The sequence below is a fragment of the Lonchura striata genome, chromosome 4 (genome assembly GCF_046129695.1).
Source record: "Lonchura striata isolate bLonStr1 chromosome 4, bLonStr1.mat, whole genome shotgun sequence".
NCBI classification, from domain to species: Eukaryota; Metazoa; Chordata; class Aves; order Passeriformes; family Estrildidae; genus Lonchura; species Lonchura striata.
In genome coordinates this window covers 8,147,837-8,165,059 of record NC_134606.1, presented here as the reverse complement: position 1 = coordinate 8,165,059, position 17,223 = coordinate 8,147,837, and the positions used below count along the sequence as shown (strand labels likewise).

At 47.0% G+C, this 17,223-nt stretch overlaps 1 protein-coding gene across 3 annotated transcripts in view; it reads right to left on the bottom strand.

Moving 5' to 3' along the window:
• The window catches only part of FGFR3 (fibroblast growth factor receptor 3), a 55,419-nt gene extending 38,495 nt beyond the window's left edge, over positions 1-16,924 (bottom strand). For 2 of the 3 annotated variants that reach the window (XM_021535670.3, XM_021535669.2), the window contains exons 1-2: positions 16,849-16,924; positions 16,434-16,662 (exon numbers count right to left, since the gene is read on the bottom strand). In XM_021535670.3, the coding sequence (XP_021391345.2) occupies positions 16,434-16,611 (178 nt within the window). In that variant the 5' untranslated portion in view covers positions 16,612-16,662; positions 16,849-16,924. The remainder of the gene's footprint in view (positions 1-16,433; positions 16,663-16,848) is intronic. The other variant, XM_021535671.3, reaches the window with a different exon arrangement.
• Positions 16,925-17,223: the final 299 nt, after the last annotated feature.

Below are 17,223 nucleotides of genomic sequence, written 5' to 3'. Positions count from 1 at the left end.
TGTATATTTAGCCCTGGTTTATTCTACATAAGTGTCCTACCTGTTTCAACAGAGTATTATTCACCCAGTGAATACTATTCAGGTGTTTTTCACAATACCTGTGTGCCTGTTCTTGGGATGGAGTCACTTGCCTACCTCACCTTGGGACTTCTGCACTGGGAAAAGCAAATGACCCAGAAGGGAAATGAAACACTTTCCTTGCCAAATATTGTCCATTTAAGACCCAAAAGTAGCCAGGAAAAGTGGCAAGTGGCCTCAGTGTCACCTCCCCATAGGAACCATGCCATGCACAGAATCCACATCCCCATTCCCTCTGTCTCTCCCCAGAGAGGCAGAGAGAGCCTGGGGGAATATTGAAAACTTCCAAACCAGTCCTGAGCCCTGCAGCCCCTGTGAGAGCTGGGCATGAGATTGTGGGATCACCTGTTTCCCCAGGAACCTGCCTTCTCAGGGCAGGGAAGATCAAGGTAGCAGTGCAGTCCCTGCAAACCCTCACTGCTCTGCAGGGAGCTGATGGGGTATTTTTTATTTATTTATATATATGTATGTATATTTGGCAGTGCTTTATGCAGGGCACAGCTTCCCCTCCTTTCTGCACAGCCATGATGGTGCCAGAGGTGGAACATCCCTGTCTGGCTATGGTCCTGTCACTCCAAAAAGCACCTCACAAGCCTGGCACACAAATATATCAAATACACACATGATATTATATAAAGTATTTTACGTACATATTTTCTATTATATTTTATTTATGAAATAAAAAGTATTATATAAAACCTTCTGGTTTTTTCTCTTCCCCAGCTCCTCTCCCCTTGTGGGGTCAAGACCCTCTTGCACCACACTTCCCAGTGTCAGGCTGCAGCCATCCTGGGAAGAAGGGGATTACTCTGGTAACCACAGCAGCACAGGATGCTTTGCTGAAGCAGTATCACCTCTCAAAGTGGTGTTTTGCTGGGTTATCTCCCCTGCTCAGTGGGGCTCACACCCAGAAATAAAATATTGCAAAAATAAAATACCTGCATCTGTAAAAGTCTAAACTGTGATATAAAAATATGTCTTTAGATAATCATATCTGAAAAGGGTTTGCCTCGATTATTTCACAGAATCATAGGACATCAGAATGGTTTATGCTGGAAGGGATCTTAAATATTATCTCATTACAACATCCCTTGCATGGGCAAGGACACCCCCTAGACCAGATCACTCAAAGGTACCACTTAATCTTTCCTATATTGCAAGTGTTTGCTTCAGAGGAAGTAGTTCTCCTGGAAAAGCTTAAAACAGCAACAACAATAATAATAAAAATAATAACAATAATAATGCAAAGTACACTGTTTATACTGTATTTGCACTGCAGTGGCCTATGCATTGTTACCAGACATTTCTTTCAAAGACATTAAGAAGTAACTGCACTGTGTAAAAACCATGTGGGGGTTTTCTTCAATCTGTTTTAGGAGAAGAGCAAACCTTTTTTCTAGAGAATTAGCAGAACAATAACCAGGTTTAGTTCTGTCATATGCAGCTTTCTTTATAAACAAGAGATTATGGGAAGGAATTAAAAAAAATCTCTACTGTTTAGCTTGGCTATCCCCGACTTTGGAAGAGCTTCCAAAATGGAAAAAGCAGATGTTGCAAATCTGCCTTATCTACGGAGCAACTGTTGACTCTGTTGTGCAAATCCTAATTTACATCTGCATGAAAGGTTTCAGAGATTAAATGGCATTCAAGGAGGAATATTAGCTTTTCTCCCTCCCTCCAGCTCTCCTTTGAATGGATTTACTACTGGCAATTAGCTTTCTGTTCCATCGGCCAAGTAGAAAACAGGATTCATCAGGACTCTACAGTATCCTCCTTTTAATGGACTGTTTTCATAGATCACCCAATTCAGGCACAGAGAGTTTAAAGAAATAAACTGTCACAAAGCTAAAACAGTTACAAAAACACTTTGGCCAGGAGGATTTCCCTCTGACACTTGGAAGCCCTGAGGAGGACAAAAAAGAACCCCACCAGAGAACAAATCAAAGGGGTCTCCTGGCTACACCTAAAAAGATGGGAATGTAAACCTCTCTAAGAGGCACAAAGCTTTGGCTGCTGCTGAGAGCCCAGAACTGGTCCCAAGCCTTCAGCTGGGGATTGCTGGCTTAAAAGAACAAACAGTGATGGGGAGTTTTCTTTAAAATCTGGCCGGATTGTACAACCAACCACTTGGTTCCCCACTGGAAGCAGGGAAGCAAACACCCCTGGTATGTATCTGGTTAGCTCAGAGTTCTGCACTGAACTTTTTCTACAGAAATAGAAGAACTGATACGAAAAGTCTCCACTTCATCAGTGGTCCCCAAAGACAGGGAGCAGCGGATGGGAGGCAGCGCGGGCACGCTGAGGTGCCCAGACTGTGAGAGCTCCTGCTCAAGGATGCCCATGCAGATAGTTCCTGCTCTCCCAGGTGCCAAAGTCTCCGTGCTTTCCTGGAGGAGGGCAGCAATGAGCTGCACCAATTCTCAGCAGCCCAGCCTGGCACAATGAGCACACCCCTGCAGCTTTGGGTCACACAGACCACCTCACCCAACCATGGCCAGCCCACAGCGCTCGCTGCTCAAGGCAGAGTGATGGGAACCCACTGGGCTGGTCCTTGGGGAGCACACGAGACTGTGCTCTCATCCTTTTGGTGTCTTGCCTCTTGCTGCTGAAGAGCAGTGGCCAACTTGGCCTCAGCTTTTGCTCAGCACAGCAGGGGCATCCCAGCTTGATGCTGACAGGCAGATCCCACCACAAAGCAGCTGATGCTTCATATTTCTCCTCTACATGCCTGAGGAAGTCCAAAAACCCCTCATCACTGCCGCAAGCAAGCAACTACCACGAGCCCTTTCAAAGCCAGTGGCAGCAGCTATGTAAACTGAGGCACAGAATTAGCCTTCCCAGAATCCAAACAGATTGGGCAAAGCCTGCCCCAGACATCACTGGAGCAGAACTTGGTCCTGATCAAACCTGTGCTGTTCAGCATCAGTACACCACAGCATCCCCCTGCTTTGCTGGCCAGGTTACCTGGAGGGGTTTTGTAGGTGACACACCCCAAGCAATTAGCAAAGTTTGCTACAAGGACACAGCTTACACAAATGACTGCTCCACAGAGCATAGGGAAAAGAGAGCAGCTGCATCTTTGGAAGTATTTTTTAACCTTCTTACAATGCTGCTGAATGATTCTGCTGGTTATTTTTTTCCTGGGCTCTTTCTCTATACCCTCATTTCCTTCCCAAAAATTCTTCAAAAATTCATTACTGCTGGAGTTTTGACCTCCAGGGTGGGCTTTCAGCTACTTGGTCAGCTCTATCACCACCTCTCAAGTGATCTTGCAAATGAATTTTTAAGAAATATATAACTTCCCCTGGCTCAAAAGTTTAGGTTTACCTCAGAGGAACTTTTTAAGGGATGCAAATGCTCTTGCTCCCTTCCCAATTCCCAAGCCAGTTTTGCCCTGGAAGCTATTTGTGATGTTTTCTGAAGTGGGCTTTAAGATCACATGGCATCAGAAAAAATCTGCCATAAAGCCCCAACCTTTCCCCTTCGGTTCACAGCTATGCAGCTCCCAAATCCCAGGTCCTCTGTACTTCCCTTGCACTTTTTTAATGTGCACTCCTCTAATCTTCATTTAATGCAGGCAGCTGGCTGCAAATACCCCCAAACAATGACTTTAATCCTAAGTATCCTGAAGCCCTCCTTTCCTTCCCGCACCAAAACTGAAGGGAAAAAAATAAAAAAACCAGCCTCAAGACAGCAAGACGGAGAAATCCAAGCTATCTACTGGGCCAAAGGATCAGAAAGACACAATGAGCTAAATTTTGCCGGGTTTGCTAATTAAAAACGGAAGCTACCCCACTTCGGAGCCAAGGCAGGGAGGTGGGGAGAGTTCTCCTGCTATTCAAAAAAATCGGCTTCCAACTGGGACCATATTCACTCCACATTAATTGTCATTCCAACTACGAGTGTCCTAGTTTCAAAATGAAAACTACTCTCTGGTGTAGCTAGTGAAAACTAACACCAGGTTTGAGGCATTAAACAAAATTTATTGATTGCATTTTCCCACCCACTAAAACTTTAATAAGCATTAAACCTGAAACTCCTGGCCCCGTTTCCTCCCTCTACCCTCTCTCTCCATAAAAAGGGTCAGGCTCCTCTATATGGAGATTAGGACTTAATGTTTGGTATTTGTTTATAAGCCTATCAATTGCCTTTACTTCAGGGGGGAGAAAAGGACATCTTAAAAAAAAACCCTCTTGTACAGGGATTAAGAGAGGGCAAAGGTTTAGGGTAGTTTGGGTGGGTTTTTTTCCAACTGATTGTGGGTTTCAGATATATGAAGGATCATGTTCACGTGAATGAAAATAAGAAAATATTCCCCTTTTTGCAAGTTTCCCTTGAGTAACATAAAATGCTATTTTCAAAGATCCCTATTTCTCAGTAATAAGATGCAGAACTTCAAGTCTTCTCTGCTGGCTGTTTTCAGCTGTGTAAAAGGGAAAAATAATAATAATTTGGGGGCCACTCTGTCTGCATACTTTGTAAAGAAAACAAAGGTCAAACATTTGAAATGCAAAGGTCGGTGATTAAGCCCAGAAATCCATATCTATGCATCAAAAAGAATAGCCAGATTTTGAGAGTGCTTAAATGATTTAAATGCAGAGCCTGACCTGGCTCAGCATCTTTCAAAACCAACCTTGTTATTTCAGAGTCTCAAGCGAGATTTAGGTGCCAGGTACCCCAGTTGGAGAAATTTAACAGTAATCTCCTTTCAGGAAGTCTGATCCACTTTAATGTCGTGAATCACAAACGAAGATTTTATTATTTAGAAAACACCTCTAACTAAAGCTGCAATACTTTGTCCTTGTGCTAAACTCAAGTCTTATCCTTCAGCATTATTAGAAAGAGTTGTGCAAGATGGCAAAGAAATGTCAAAAATTCTTTTATTTCTCCTCTTTAAAGAAGGCTGCTAAAGGGATTAGACAGCTTTGAGTTCACCGCTCTGTTAAATCAACCTTACAATATTTTTTCAGCTTGTTTGACTTGCTGTTTCTGTATACATTTGTGTTTTCACCTTTCTGCATTCAAATCCCACACTTAGCGTTTGTTCCGCGCTTCTCACAGGAAACTTAGTCAGTCCTTTATTTGTATTAAGTCTACAGGGTTATAGAAAACAGACTTGGAAAACAATCCCTAAATTAGCAGGACTTACCAGCTTCCATCCATAGGCACATACATGCAGGGCATGCCACACCATCCAAGCTGAATGCAGAGCTTTATCATTTCCAGCAGCAGCACTCGGGCATCAGGTTCACCAGGAGGGACCTTTTATGGTCTCCTGTAACCGTATCTATTACAGAGGGGTTTGGACTCCACTTTACAAATTAAGAGAGAGTTCAAGGAAGTCATGCGTGTCTTGGTTCCCACTGCCTTCAAGCAGTTTTAGGGCTTCCAAAATAATCATCTACAACCTGCACTACATTAGGATCCACAATTTCCAGAAGCAGGGTAGATACGTCTGTGCAGAGATATTTTAGGGCTGCTGTAAGGAAATGCAGACCCTCTTCAGAGGACTATTTCCACCTTCCTACAAGAGGATGTGGCTGGTCTTACCTGCATGAACCAGGGACCTTCCACAGGCACTTTGGGATATATTCCCCATCCTTCTGACTCATTTCCCCAGCTTTTCCTTTCCTTTCCCCACCAGAAACACTTATAAATTCTTCTCTGTGCAAATGAGCCCCTAACAATTACATGGATGCTGTTGTGATGCCAAAGATGGTCAGTGCAACAGGCAAGCCAAGGGTGGAAGAAAAAAGCCACTTCTCTCTGCCAGGCAGAAGACAGGGATGATAAAAACAGAGCCCAGCAGCCACTAAAGGGCAGGATTTGTCTGAAAGTCAGGCACCAAAGCCCCTGCCACTACCCATGAAGACACGAAGTTGATGCATAACCCATAAATGGAGGAAGAGCTGCACACAGCATTCTGCCCCCTCCACTCCCTTTCCACGGGTGGGTGGCTAATCAAGAGTCATCTTGTTTTCCTACCTGCCCTGAAACATCCTATGTCACCCCTCCAACTGCTCCATCTCATGCCCAAAACAGCTGGGCTCAAACACTGAGTTACATTATTCCTGCAAAGACTGCACCTCTTGTCTGCACTTCATTTGCTATGCACTGGAAGGAGGGGACAGAGGGAGAAAACTTCATTTCAAACATTTACTGTATCTTGAAAGCACCTGAGGAGGTTTCAGGCCCTTTTTTGCCAGGACTAACACTTCCCACCCACAAGAAAATCTTGTTCAGAGCAAGCAGATGACTCCTCACAGGAAGGATTTGCATTGCGTGGGGCCACCAGATCCAGGCTCAGGCAAAGACCCTGCACTGAGACCACAGGGGTGGGTACAAACCTGCCCCTTTTTGTCCCTACAGGACTCTTTTACCCCTGTACTCCTTTACAGGGGTAAAGGAGAACCCCTGCTGTCCCCTCTGCTACCTCTGTGCTTCCCTCCCCTTCATGAAGACTTCTGCCATGCAGAAGCCCACTGCCTCCTCAAATTCAAGATGCCAACATGCCTGCACTTAAAAATGAGGCAGAAATCTCATTGCTTCACTAAATAATTCACAGGCTGGAGCCCCAGCACAACTCCATTAACACTTTCCAGGAGTTATTTTCCTTTTTGACTGGGCAGATCAAAAAGCATTTCTGCAGTGGGAGGCTTTGTGTTTGTATTTCCTTTGCCTCCTAGTTCAAATAATGGCAATACTAACTGATCCACTGGGCAAAAGAAAATTGAGTGTGACCCTTTTGTCAAAACTCTGGTGGTTCCCATTTGCTCCTCCAGCTCTCCTGCCCTAACTGCAACAAGATCAGGAGAAGGTGCTGCTGTCACAAGATGCCCCTCTCTGAGGTATTTTCTTTCAGCCTGGGATACCTGTAACACAGTACTTTGTATTTAAACTCCATGGTATTTACTGTATTTATATTATATCCCAGGATGGCAGCTGGAGTGCAGGAGAGAGGTTTTATCCAGTATCTTCAAGGTTAATGCTAGTATCCCCCCACTTACACCCTTCTTCTAAAGCTGGGTGAACCAGGAGCCTGGAAAGCCTGAAACATATTTTTTTATGCTTGATTACAGATTTCAAATGCCTGACACCAGGCCCCCACTCATTATATTTTGACACTGATGACTTTGAGCTGAGATGCTTTGCGCTCACTCATCTCTCACTACATCCAGCAGTGTTTAACTGGAAAGAAGGTGGGTGATGGATTTGTAGCAATTTTGGGCAGGGATGCAGAGAGGACACCATCTGCTGTTTCTTACTTTCCCCTCACTCCCCACCCCATCGCTTCCTTTCTATAATTAATCAATTCACAAATCAGGAGGCAAAGTTTTCTTGCAGCCTCCTCTTGCAACCAGCCCTGCGAGGCAAAGGCAGAGGACACGGCAGGGCAGCTGCAAAGCCCAGATGCTGCCTGCAGAGCTCAGAGCAGCATTTGGGGCACTCAGGGGGAGCACTGGGTTCCCAGCCCTGCAGCTCATCCCACCCAGGGGCCTCCCATGCAGGAAGAAAGAGGCTTTTGGAATTTTCTTTGGAAAACAAATTATGCTTTCACAGAAAGCTGTGAATTCATGCATAACACGCTGACTGTAAATATGAAAAGTATTTTTCATTTTTCTCCCCCAGCTGCATTCAGCTCTTTTCTTACATAGTGAATACTGGAGGTTGGATTAAGGTGATATTCAAGGTCCCATCCAACCCAAACCAATCCAGGATCCTATGGTTCTAAATAACAGCTAATTTATGTACCTCCATTTACCAGATCCCCTCAGTTCGGCATGAATCCCCAGCCTATTAACATTAACTATTTAAACTGGACATGTTTTCTTAAAACATTCTTCTTTCATAAACTGCCAAGTGACAGTTGTTTACTGTCAACAAGCCTGGGTACTCCAAGACAGGGAGAAATATGCCCTTGCAAAAGGCAGGAATATCGGCTACCAAAAGAAGATTAAAATCTGCTGGTTTTCTCCCTCCTCAGAAATGCTTTATTCGTACAGATACTCATGATACTGATCAGGAGAGATGATACTATGCCTAATTCCAATCATTCTTTTAATTAAAGAAAGGCTCATTGAGGATTTATCTTCACTTGAACATGGTAATTGTCAGGGCACACTCAGAACTCCTTAACCTTCTCACTGCAATTGGTTTCTCCTCTTCACTTTTAGCTGTGATACTCCCATCTCCCAAGGCACATCTTGGCTCGTCTTACACAGATCCTGCTACTGGCTAGAAACAAAATGCTTTCCTGGGGGAATCTGTACAGAGAAGTTAAAAAAATTTTAAACAAAAATGAAGTCATCAGTTCGTTCACACCCTACAGTCTCCACACCGCTGAAGTATTTTGCTGGGAGGGAACTTGCTTGAGTCTTGCCCATGAAAGCAGGGTTAAAAAAGACAAAAAAAAAAAAAGAACAATCCTGTGGGAAAACTTTTTCTTGTGCTCTCTCTGCCCAGGAAGTGCCAGGAAAGCTCCTGTAGGGTGCAGGGTCACAGGGTCAGGCTCACCCACAGACCCCACAGGGGATTTATTAACACTTCCCTGGTGCGCTGTGCTGCTCGCAGCTCATGATGCTGGGGCTGATGCTGGCAACACTGGCAGCAAGGATGAGGCAGGAGGGGACAGGGACTCAGCTCCACAGAGGACTCACACAGAGGCATGGGGAGCTGGGTGCTGCCAGGGGCACGGGGAGCTGGGTGCTGGCTGTCGCTGCTCTCTGAGGCTTGAGCTTGGGCTGTGATGCTGCTGCGGGCTCCCATTGAAGCTGGAGTTACAGAAAGCAACTGGGAAGTGAAGTTCTGTGTTACAGCTGGTTAGAGAGGAATGGGAGGTCACTGAAAGCCAGTTCCAGGGATCTCCACCCCCAAACTGGGAGCCCTTTTACTCGCCCGAGTTTCCTCTGCTTGTTAAAATGTTTGGGTCATTAGAAAACTTCCCAAACAATCCCTGCTTATGCTAAATAGCTGCTCCCACCACGATCTGTGAAGAGCTTCAGCCTGTTCTCTTATAATCAATGGGGGCTTTTTTTGCCTAGGATTCAATAGGCACAAGATCAGGACCTCATTATTATTTTTACAGGACTACAAGAAGCAGAGAATGGTAAAACCCCTAAAGAAAGCAATGACCCTCCAAACTGAGAGCCAGTTTTGCTGTGAAGAATCTTTACAGGCTCTGTCAAGCATCAAAATAAAATTAAAAATCTAATTCTTGGGATCTTTTCAGTTTTCTGACAGGGAAAGCAGAAGGTTGAGAAAGGCTGGCCTCATCATTTGGATCCAGAGACATCTCCCGTAGGTCCTTTTTACTTGGAAGAAAAGCCTTCACAGAGGTGTATTTTACCTTCCCCAGGGGGAGTGAGCAAGAGGGGATGATGAGCTGTCAGGTCAGGGTGGTGCCAGTTACCCTGCGGTGCCCTGTGGAACAGAAACACCTCCAGGGCTTCACATGGCTGCCTCTGCCACACACCACAATGAAATCCCCAGTAAATCCCCTCTGCAGAGGCACCACCAGCAACACAGGAGACCAGATGGCTCCTGGGACATGGTCCTGCTACAAGGACCATGCCTGAATCCCATTTTCACAGAGCCAGGTGCCTCCTGCCTCTTGTGAGACGAGCATCAGAGATGCCCTCATCCTCAGCACCCTCCTTGGAGCTCTCTTGACAGTGAAGTCCTCTCTTTGCCTGTGTCTTTACACCACTCCTCCCTCTTGGCATCAGTGAGAACCCACCCAGGCACCACATCACCACCACAAGGTCTGGCCCCTAAGCAATACCCTGCTATTTTGCTGTCTCCTCTACACCCAACTCAAGCCAGGTCAACTCCAAAATGCTTAAAATCCATTACTTCTGGATACTAGTCCAATCCTTATAATCCAGCACTGGTCTCCAAAGCTTTACTGATTTAATTACATCAGCTGAAATAATTTCATGAGATTCCTTGTGAACAGCACAAGGTAGTTCAATGAAATCAAGGCATAACTATAAAACACTTCACTTTCCAGGGCAAAAGTTTTAAACTAAGATAAACTCACAAACACTTTCATCAGCTGTGAAAAAGCAACAGTTGGGAAGCCACCTCTGGAGGTTTCTGGCATGCCACAGAGCACTACCATTGCCTGTTACTGTCTTTCCCTAAAAGCCTCACACTCAAGTTAAGGAACTTAACTGATGGCTTGGCTCCTTGGGTGAAAAGGAAATGAGGGGGGGAAATGCAAGCCAGGGTGCTGCCATGTGTCAATGTGACATGTGCAGGTAGTTCTGCAGGTCAGAGCACACCCCTGGCTGCACTGGTGCAAGCAGCAGTGCCGGGGTCGGGGCTGGGATGCTCCCAGGGAAGAGCCTTGGGCACACACAGCATCCTGTGGAGCAGAGCCTGCTCCCACAGAGCAATCCTGGGCAGCCTCCTTTCCTCACCTGAAAACTTGGAACCCTTCTCCTTGAGTTATTAATTCTTTTTAACCCCTCACAACCTGCAGAAATGGCACAGCCCCAAAATCTCACAGATGCTAAACATGTAAGCACATGGCAATTGTTTTGCATACAGTTCTGTGTGATAAAGAGATCTACTTCCAAGTTTCAGTATAAGCTTTTTATTTAACCAACTCATTATCTTGCCTTGCTCTCCGGATTTGAGAAAGCAAGGCCAGCACACCAGACCTACCCTCCACCTCTGCAATAAATACCACCCCTGTTTTAGTTTTATACATCTGAAACTGAAGTAGTTACTGGAGAAATGTTTTCTTACTTGACTGTGCTGCTATTCTTCAAAAATAGCTTTGCTACATTGAGTAACCTGAGTGTCAATGCACACACAAAAAAAAAAAAAAAAAAAAAAAAAATTGGTTTATCTACCTCCTGGGTAGTTCATATCCACCCGAATGCAGAAGCCCTGATAGCCTATCAGAATAATGGGGCAGGTTTACATCTGATTACCTTTCACATTTTAACTACTAAGTTTGCTAAAGGTTTTACTCAGCCCATATCTCACAGTTCTTGTTTGCTTTTGATACTGCAGAAACTTCCTGGTCATTCCAGCCAAGGAGCAGATACTTTAGGGGTAAGCACACCAAGAATACAGCATTCACTGCAGGAATAAAAAGCCTTCTTCACACATATAGAGCTTTAAATCACATCTATGGCACTTGGCAACCTGAGCTCTGAGCATATGAGAAGGGAGACATTGGGGGAGTCAGCTTTACTTCAGAGAAAAAAGAGGTTTTTTAACAAGACCACCAGATAAACAGCCAAAAGAGGGGAACCACTAAAGTGATAAGCTATGTAGGAGGCCAAGGAAAAAAAATCAGGGTGTAACAAGGTATTTTAAGGTGCTTTCAGCTTTGCATGCATCTTCAGACATGGTTTTCACCCAGCGTTTTCAGAGAGGTGCTTTCAGATTTACTCCTCCTACAGTCCAGGCTTCCTGCTGCCACATACCATGAGTGGCTGTGCTGAACCAGAGTCCCATTTGCTGAAAAAAACCCCAGTGTAAGGCAAACTTTTACCAGGCACTATCCTCTTTGGCACACAGTCTGGTACATGTACAATCAAGTTTATCACTAATCGCTGTTAGAAGAGATGAAATGGCAAACACTCTAACAGCTACATCAAATCACTCTATTCAATGGCTTGGAGTCAGCGGGCAATTTCAAGGCTGGAGTGTTTTTTAAGGATCAGAAAAAAAGTAAGAAACAGATATGCAGAGTCAGACAAACTCCCAGGACACATGAAAAGTTATGAGCACGTAGCCCATGAGGGACAAGATAGAAATCTATTCAAACAGGGAAACATAAGAAAAATAGCCAGATCCATTGTTTATCTGTGTATCAAGTTCTGCTGAGCTGGAAAAAACTGGGGAGGAAATTTCAACTCTATTTTCAGTATAAATATCTGAATTTGTTATTAGCCTGATGGGTCTACCTTATATATAGTAAAAATTGCCAAAAGCTAAGCCATGATGACAACACAGCCACTTCTCCAGGAAACCTAATGGCTCCTGCTCAGGCTCCTGCACACTTCAATGACCAGCCAGAAAAAGCCACCAGCAGGCCATGCCCTAACCTTAGCTAAAATTAAGGTGCAGCAAATGCCTTCAGTCACAGCTCTGCATGCCAACAAGATATCACTGTCAGAAACACCTTGATCCAATGCTTTTATAAACTGAAATTTGTATTAATTGCTCAGAAACCAGGCTGATTCCCTACCCTTTAGGATCCCTAAGTGATACCCTTTAGGATTCCTTTAAGTGAATAGCAGATGTACACAGCAAGTATTCAGAAAGGACAGCTTTCTAAGCATTTAGGTGGATATCAAAGTTCACTGATATTTTAAAAGGAAAAATTTTGTTTCTCAGCCTCATAAGAAGGGGCGGGGGGGGCAATGCTCCTCCAGCTTTATGAAAAATTTCAGCTTTGTCGAACCTGCAGACTTGGTCCCACTGTATGGAAATTGTCTGGATACAGTGGGAATGCCATAATGAAGAGTTCTTTGGTGTTCACCTAATTTCAACACCCACGTTCAGTCAAGCTTCAGGACAGGTTCACCTTCCCAAACAGCACTAAGGATTTTTTTGGAGGGAGTTGTAAAAGTTAACATGCCAGTCAGAGCGGCTTATTTAATTGCATAATTTAATTAGCAGATCAACACTTTGCTACACAATTTTCAGATTTACTTTCATCATGTTTCCTACTCAGCAGTTGCTAATAAAGTCTTTATTAAAAGAAAAAAATCCTCAGATTTAATTGGAGTGACCCTTGTCAATATATGTAGAAAGCATCATGTTATACAGCTGCCATTGAATATATTGAGTCCATCTCTGCACTGCAACAGAGTTTAGTTTCTAGTTCACTATTTGCAAGGTAAGAAATAGATTTTTTTTTTTAAGAACTGATGCTTCATCATCTTTTATTTCTCATTTTATTGCATATAACAAAATAGGCTAGTCTCAATATTAAAGACTTAACTAGCTCTTTAGCTGCTGCTGTTCATGAGAACAAATGGATCAAGTTTTAATCTCAAAACTATCACTCACAGCTACCCACTAAATCTTAAAGGTTTCTGGTGTAGGGCACAAAGTAAGCAGCACCATCAATATATGAGAGACTCTTTGCAGAGGGTTTGAACACATAAACCCCAAGGCCAGCACCAGGAACAGCCAGTGCCATTTGGCACTCACTTCAATACCCCTATAATTTCAGGATGAACTTTGAAACAGTCAGACACACACAAAGCAAAGTGACACAGATCATATCCTACACCTTGGACCCCTCACTGAGCTCATGCTGGAAGGCTGCAAGAGCCCAGTTGCCATCAGCTGCATGAAAAACACTGCGGCCAGCACATCACCACTTCTTTCCACACAAAAAATGTCATAGGAATTGGTACATGCTCTCCCACTAAACTTCAACAAAATCTCCAAATAGTACTTGTTCTGTTTTTCTGGAAAAAAACTGCCTGTGCAGTATTAACTCTGGGTGACAATTCCACTCCTTGCACAAGGAAACTTTGGTTCTTGCTCCTGACAGACTGGGAGAGCTCTCCCCTCCCCTCCCCTCCCCACACAAACCTGATCAAACATTAGCAGCTCTCTATACAACTCTTTCAATGCACTCAGACAGCCTCACAGCTAACTAGTGCAACACAAATCCTAAAGAGCCCAGAAACTGCCTTTTTCCACATATACTGTGTGCAGACACATACACAAGCCAGTTACTGGAGACAGGATGGTTATCAGAATTTCTTAAAAGTTAAATGCTGCTGTTTCAGTTGGGCTGCTCTCTTAAGAAAACAGCCAGCATTACTTGACATTCACAAATCGTACGAAGTAATATCTTTATCTGAATACTAATGCAAATTGGACGGGCTTTTTTATATTGATGTCTATTCTGTGGCTGCTGAATAGAGTGACCGCATGCTCAAGGCTGCAAAGGAGTTCACTGACCTCCCTAATCATCTCTGTCATAGCCCCTGAATGACATACACATTCAATCCTGCCTCGCCTCTCTTACTTTCATTCATAAAAAAAAAAAAAAAAAAAAAAAAGAGGGAGGGGGAAAATTTGACATTGTTCTTCCTACAGCAGCTCCGAGAACGGGAGAGAAGAGAAACTCAGCCCAGATGAGGCCCCTGGTGTTTTTAGTTTAGCTTCTATTCAGCAACAGCCCCGCCATCTGCCTCCTTCCTGCCAACAGCCGAACACCTCCCTGCGGAGATGTTAAAACCTGCACCCCCTCCACCTCCGCTAATAGCCAGTATTCATATTAGCAAACATACACATACCTCGAGAATGCCTCCCTTCAATGTGTGTTTTATGTAGCTGAGTATAGGCACAAAGCAGTAGCTGTTATAGCCTTCACAGCCCCGTGCGGAGAATTAGATCACTGGGGAAAAATCCTTCCAAGCCCCTTTATGGAAAATAAGGCCTTAGACTGTAAATGCAAAGCCCAGCGAACAACAACCCTCAGTAATGAGCCAATACCCCATGGCCCATTTGACTAGGAGAAAGAATTTGCTTTTTACCATTCAATTCAAAAAGACTGAAAAAGTAAAATGTGTTTTTACTCGGCTCTGAAGGTTTATATTCTTTACAGTTTCTTTTGCACAACCTTTCCCCCCCAGGTCGGACAGGCAGCGGGTGCCCTGACCGTGGCAGAGCCGCTGGCTCTGGCACAGAGCTGGGGAAGCAGCAGTGGCTTCACGCGTCCCCACGCACGTGGAAGAGGTGGCACAGCCACTGGCACTGAAAAGCTCTGTCTCCCCTCATACTTCCCATCCACACGAGTTTTCAATAGCTCACAGTGACAGGGCAAGACGTTGCTAGGGGTTGGGGTTGACGGGAACCCTCCTGGTTTCCTGAATCCCATTCCAGGGCGCAGAGCAAGAGTTGACAGTGACATCTTTCATTTAGAGAATGCTGACCAAGAGATAACAGAGACTGTCCCGAGGATTTCCACGGGAGGCCCTGGAAACCCCAACCCATCACTCACTTCACAGACATCACTGGAAGGATGATTCCCTCTGTGTGACCTCCGAGTATGCCACTTGCTACGATTCCAACAGGATCCCAAAGCTTTAACTTGCCAAAGTATCGTAGAGCACGGGAGGGGTTTAGCACCACTTAACACATCGTCGACCCCAGCTAAGGGCTGAATGAAAGAAGCCCAGGGACCACTGAGGCAGCCACCGAGGTTGCTGCTCACCCCCACGGGATCGACTGTGTCTGAAAAGTGACAGCACCAACACGGACCTCAGGCTAAGCCAGAGAGAACTGGGGACACTTCGCTTCTGTCACTCGCAGCCCTGTGGCCAGCACAGGCTGCTCGCCGCCCTCCGCACACCGACCTCATCTGCTCTGACCAAGTCCCTGCCATGTTGCCCCATAAATCAATTCTTTTGGCTGTGAAAAATGAGCCAAACGAGTTACACTAAGAATCTGGTGTTTTATTAGGACTTTCTTAAAAACAAACCCAACCCCCTGTGTGATTTATAGCTTTAACCAAAAGGGGTATGAAAGTAATGCCCCCTACCCCCCAGCCTCCACGAAGTCCATTTATTCCCCTGTCACTTTTTTGGCAAACAGGCTTCGAACCCTTTCCTGAACAATGGAAACTTTCTGCCGGGTACATGCAAACCGGAGGACAGGGGGCTGCGAAGGGGCTCCCTTCCATTAAAGAGCTTTGAAAAATAAACAGGGACTCAGGTAGCAGCTGAGGCGGATCACAGAGACACGATGCTTCAAACCCGCCGTATATTACTTGGAAAGAAAAAAGCAAAGCCCAGCTTTTGCCCGACGTGTTAACTTTTTTTCACTTGCAACTGCAGTGCTGCCACTCCAGGGGAGATCCTCGCCGGCTCTCCCGAAACGCACTTCCCTTCTCAGCACGGCCGCTCATTCAGCTGCAACCCAGCCTGTGCCTACCCGGAGCTGTGGCAACACCCCTTTTGCTCCCAAGATGAGGACATAAATGACCTTTCCTTACTTTTCCCACCCGAACACACGCAGTCAGAGCATTCCCGATGTGTGCCGAAGATGCGCTGCTACACACGCACGCAAGCATCTTCCCAGCTGTTACCCACGGAGCGCCCCATGCACCGCCTGGCTGAGAGAACTCCTGGCAGACAGGGATCCTCTTAAAAGCACTTTGTCCCTTCTGGGCGGCTTTCAGACTACCCCGATCCACGGCGAGGTGGAACCGCCCCGGGCCCGCGTTCGTAACTCCCGCTCCGCCGCCGCCTCCAGCGGCCTCCATCCACCCGCCCCGCTCCGCTCGCTCCCGGACGGGGACTCGTAGCGCCGAACCCGGCCGGGCCGTCCCCGCAGAGCACGTGTGTGCGCGGCCGCGCAGCCCTTACCTGCCGGCTGCCCGCCGCTCCTCGCCGCCGCCGCCTTGCCGCCGCCCCGCCTTGCCGCCGGCATCCCGCCGACGGCCGCCGCCAGGCACAGGCACCAGACGGAGCCCCAGGCCGCCCGCATGCCTCCGGAGCGGCGCCGGGGCAGCGCGGCCGCCGCCGCACCGCCCGCCTCAGACATCCCCCGGCCGCCGCATGCTGCCGCCGCTCACCGCTCCGCTCCGCCGCCGCGCTGCCGGGAGAGGAGAGAGGCGCTCAGCGCGGGGAGGAGGACGAGAAAACCCCCCGCCCCTAGTGCCCACACAGAGGAGGAACAGGAAAAATAATAGTAAAAAGGCGGAAAAAAAAGCGGTGGGAGCAGTAAAAAAGTGCAGGGGGCCGGGCGAAGCCGTGCGCCGAGCGGCGGCGGGGCGCCTACCTGCGCAAGCCCCGCGGCCGGCCGCGCACCGCGCATCGAGGGAGGGAGGCAGGGAGCGAGCGCCCGCAGGAGCCGCCGCTGCCGCCCGCCCGCCGCCGCGGCGCTCCTGCGTCTGCTCCCAGCGCAGCGGGCGCGGAGCGGGGCGGCCGCGCTGTCCCCGCCCGCCGGGCCGGACCGCCCGCCCCGCCCCGCCCCGCCCCGCCGCCGCCGCCGCGGGGGGCCGCGCCCGCCCCGCGCCGCTCCGCGCCCGGCCCCGCGGCTGCGCGGGGGGGCGGCCGGAGCCGCGCGGGGCTGCGCCCGCCGAGCCCTCGGGGCGGAGCGGCACCGCTTCCCACAGACGTGAGACTGAAGTTGGCGCGGTGCTCCCATGCTGGA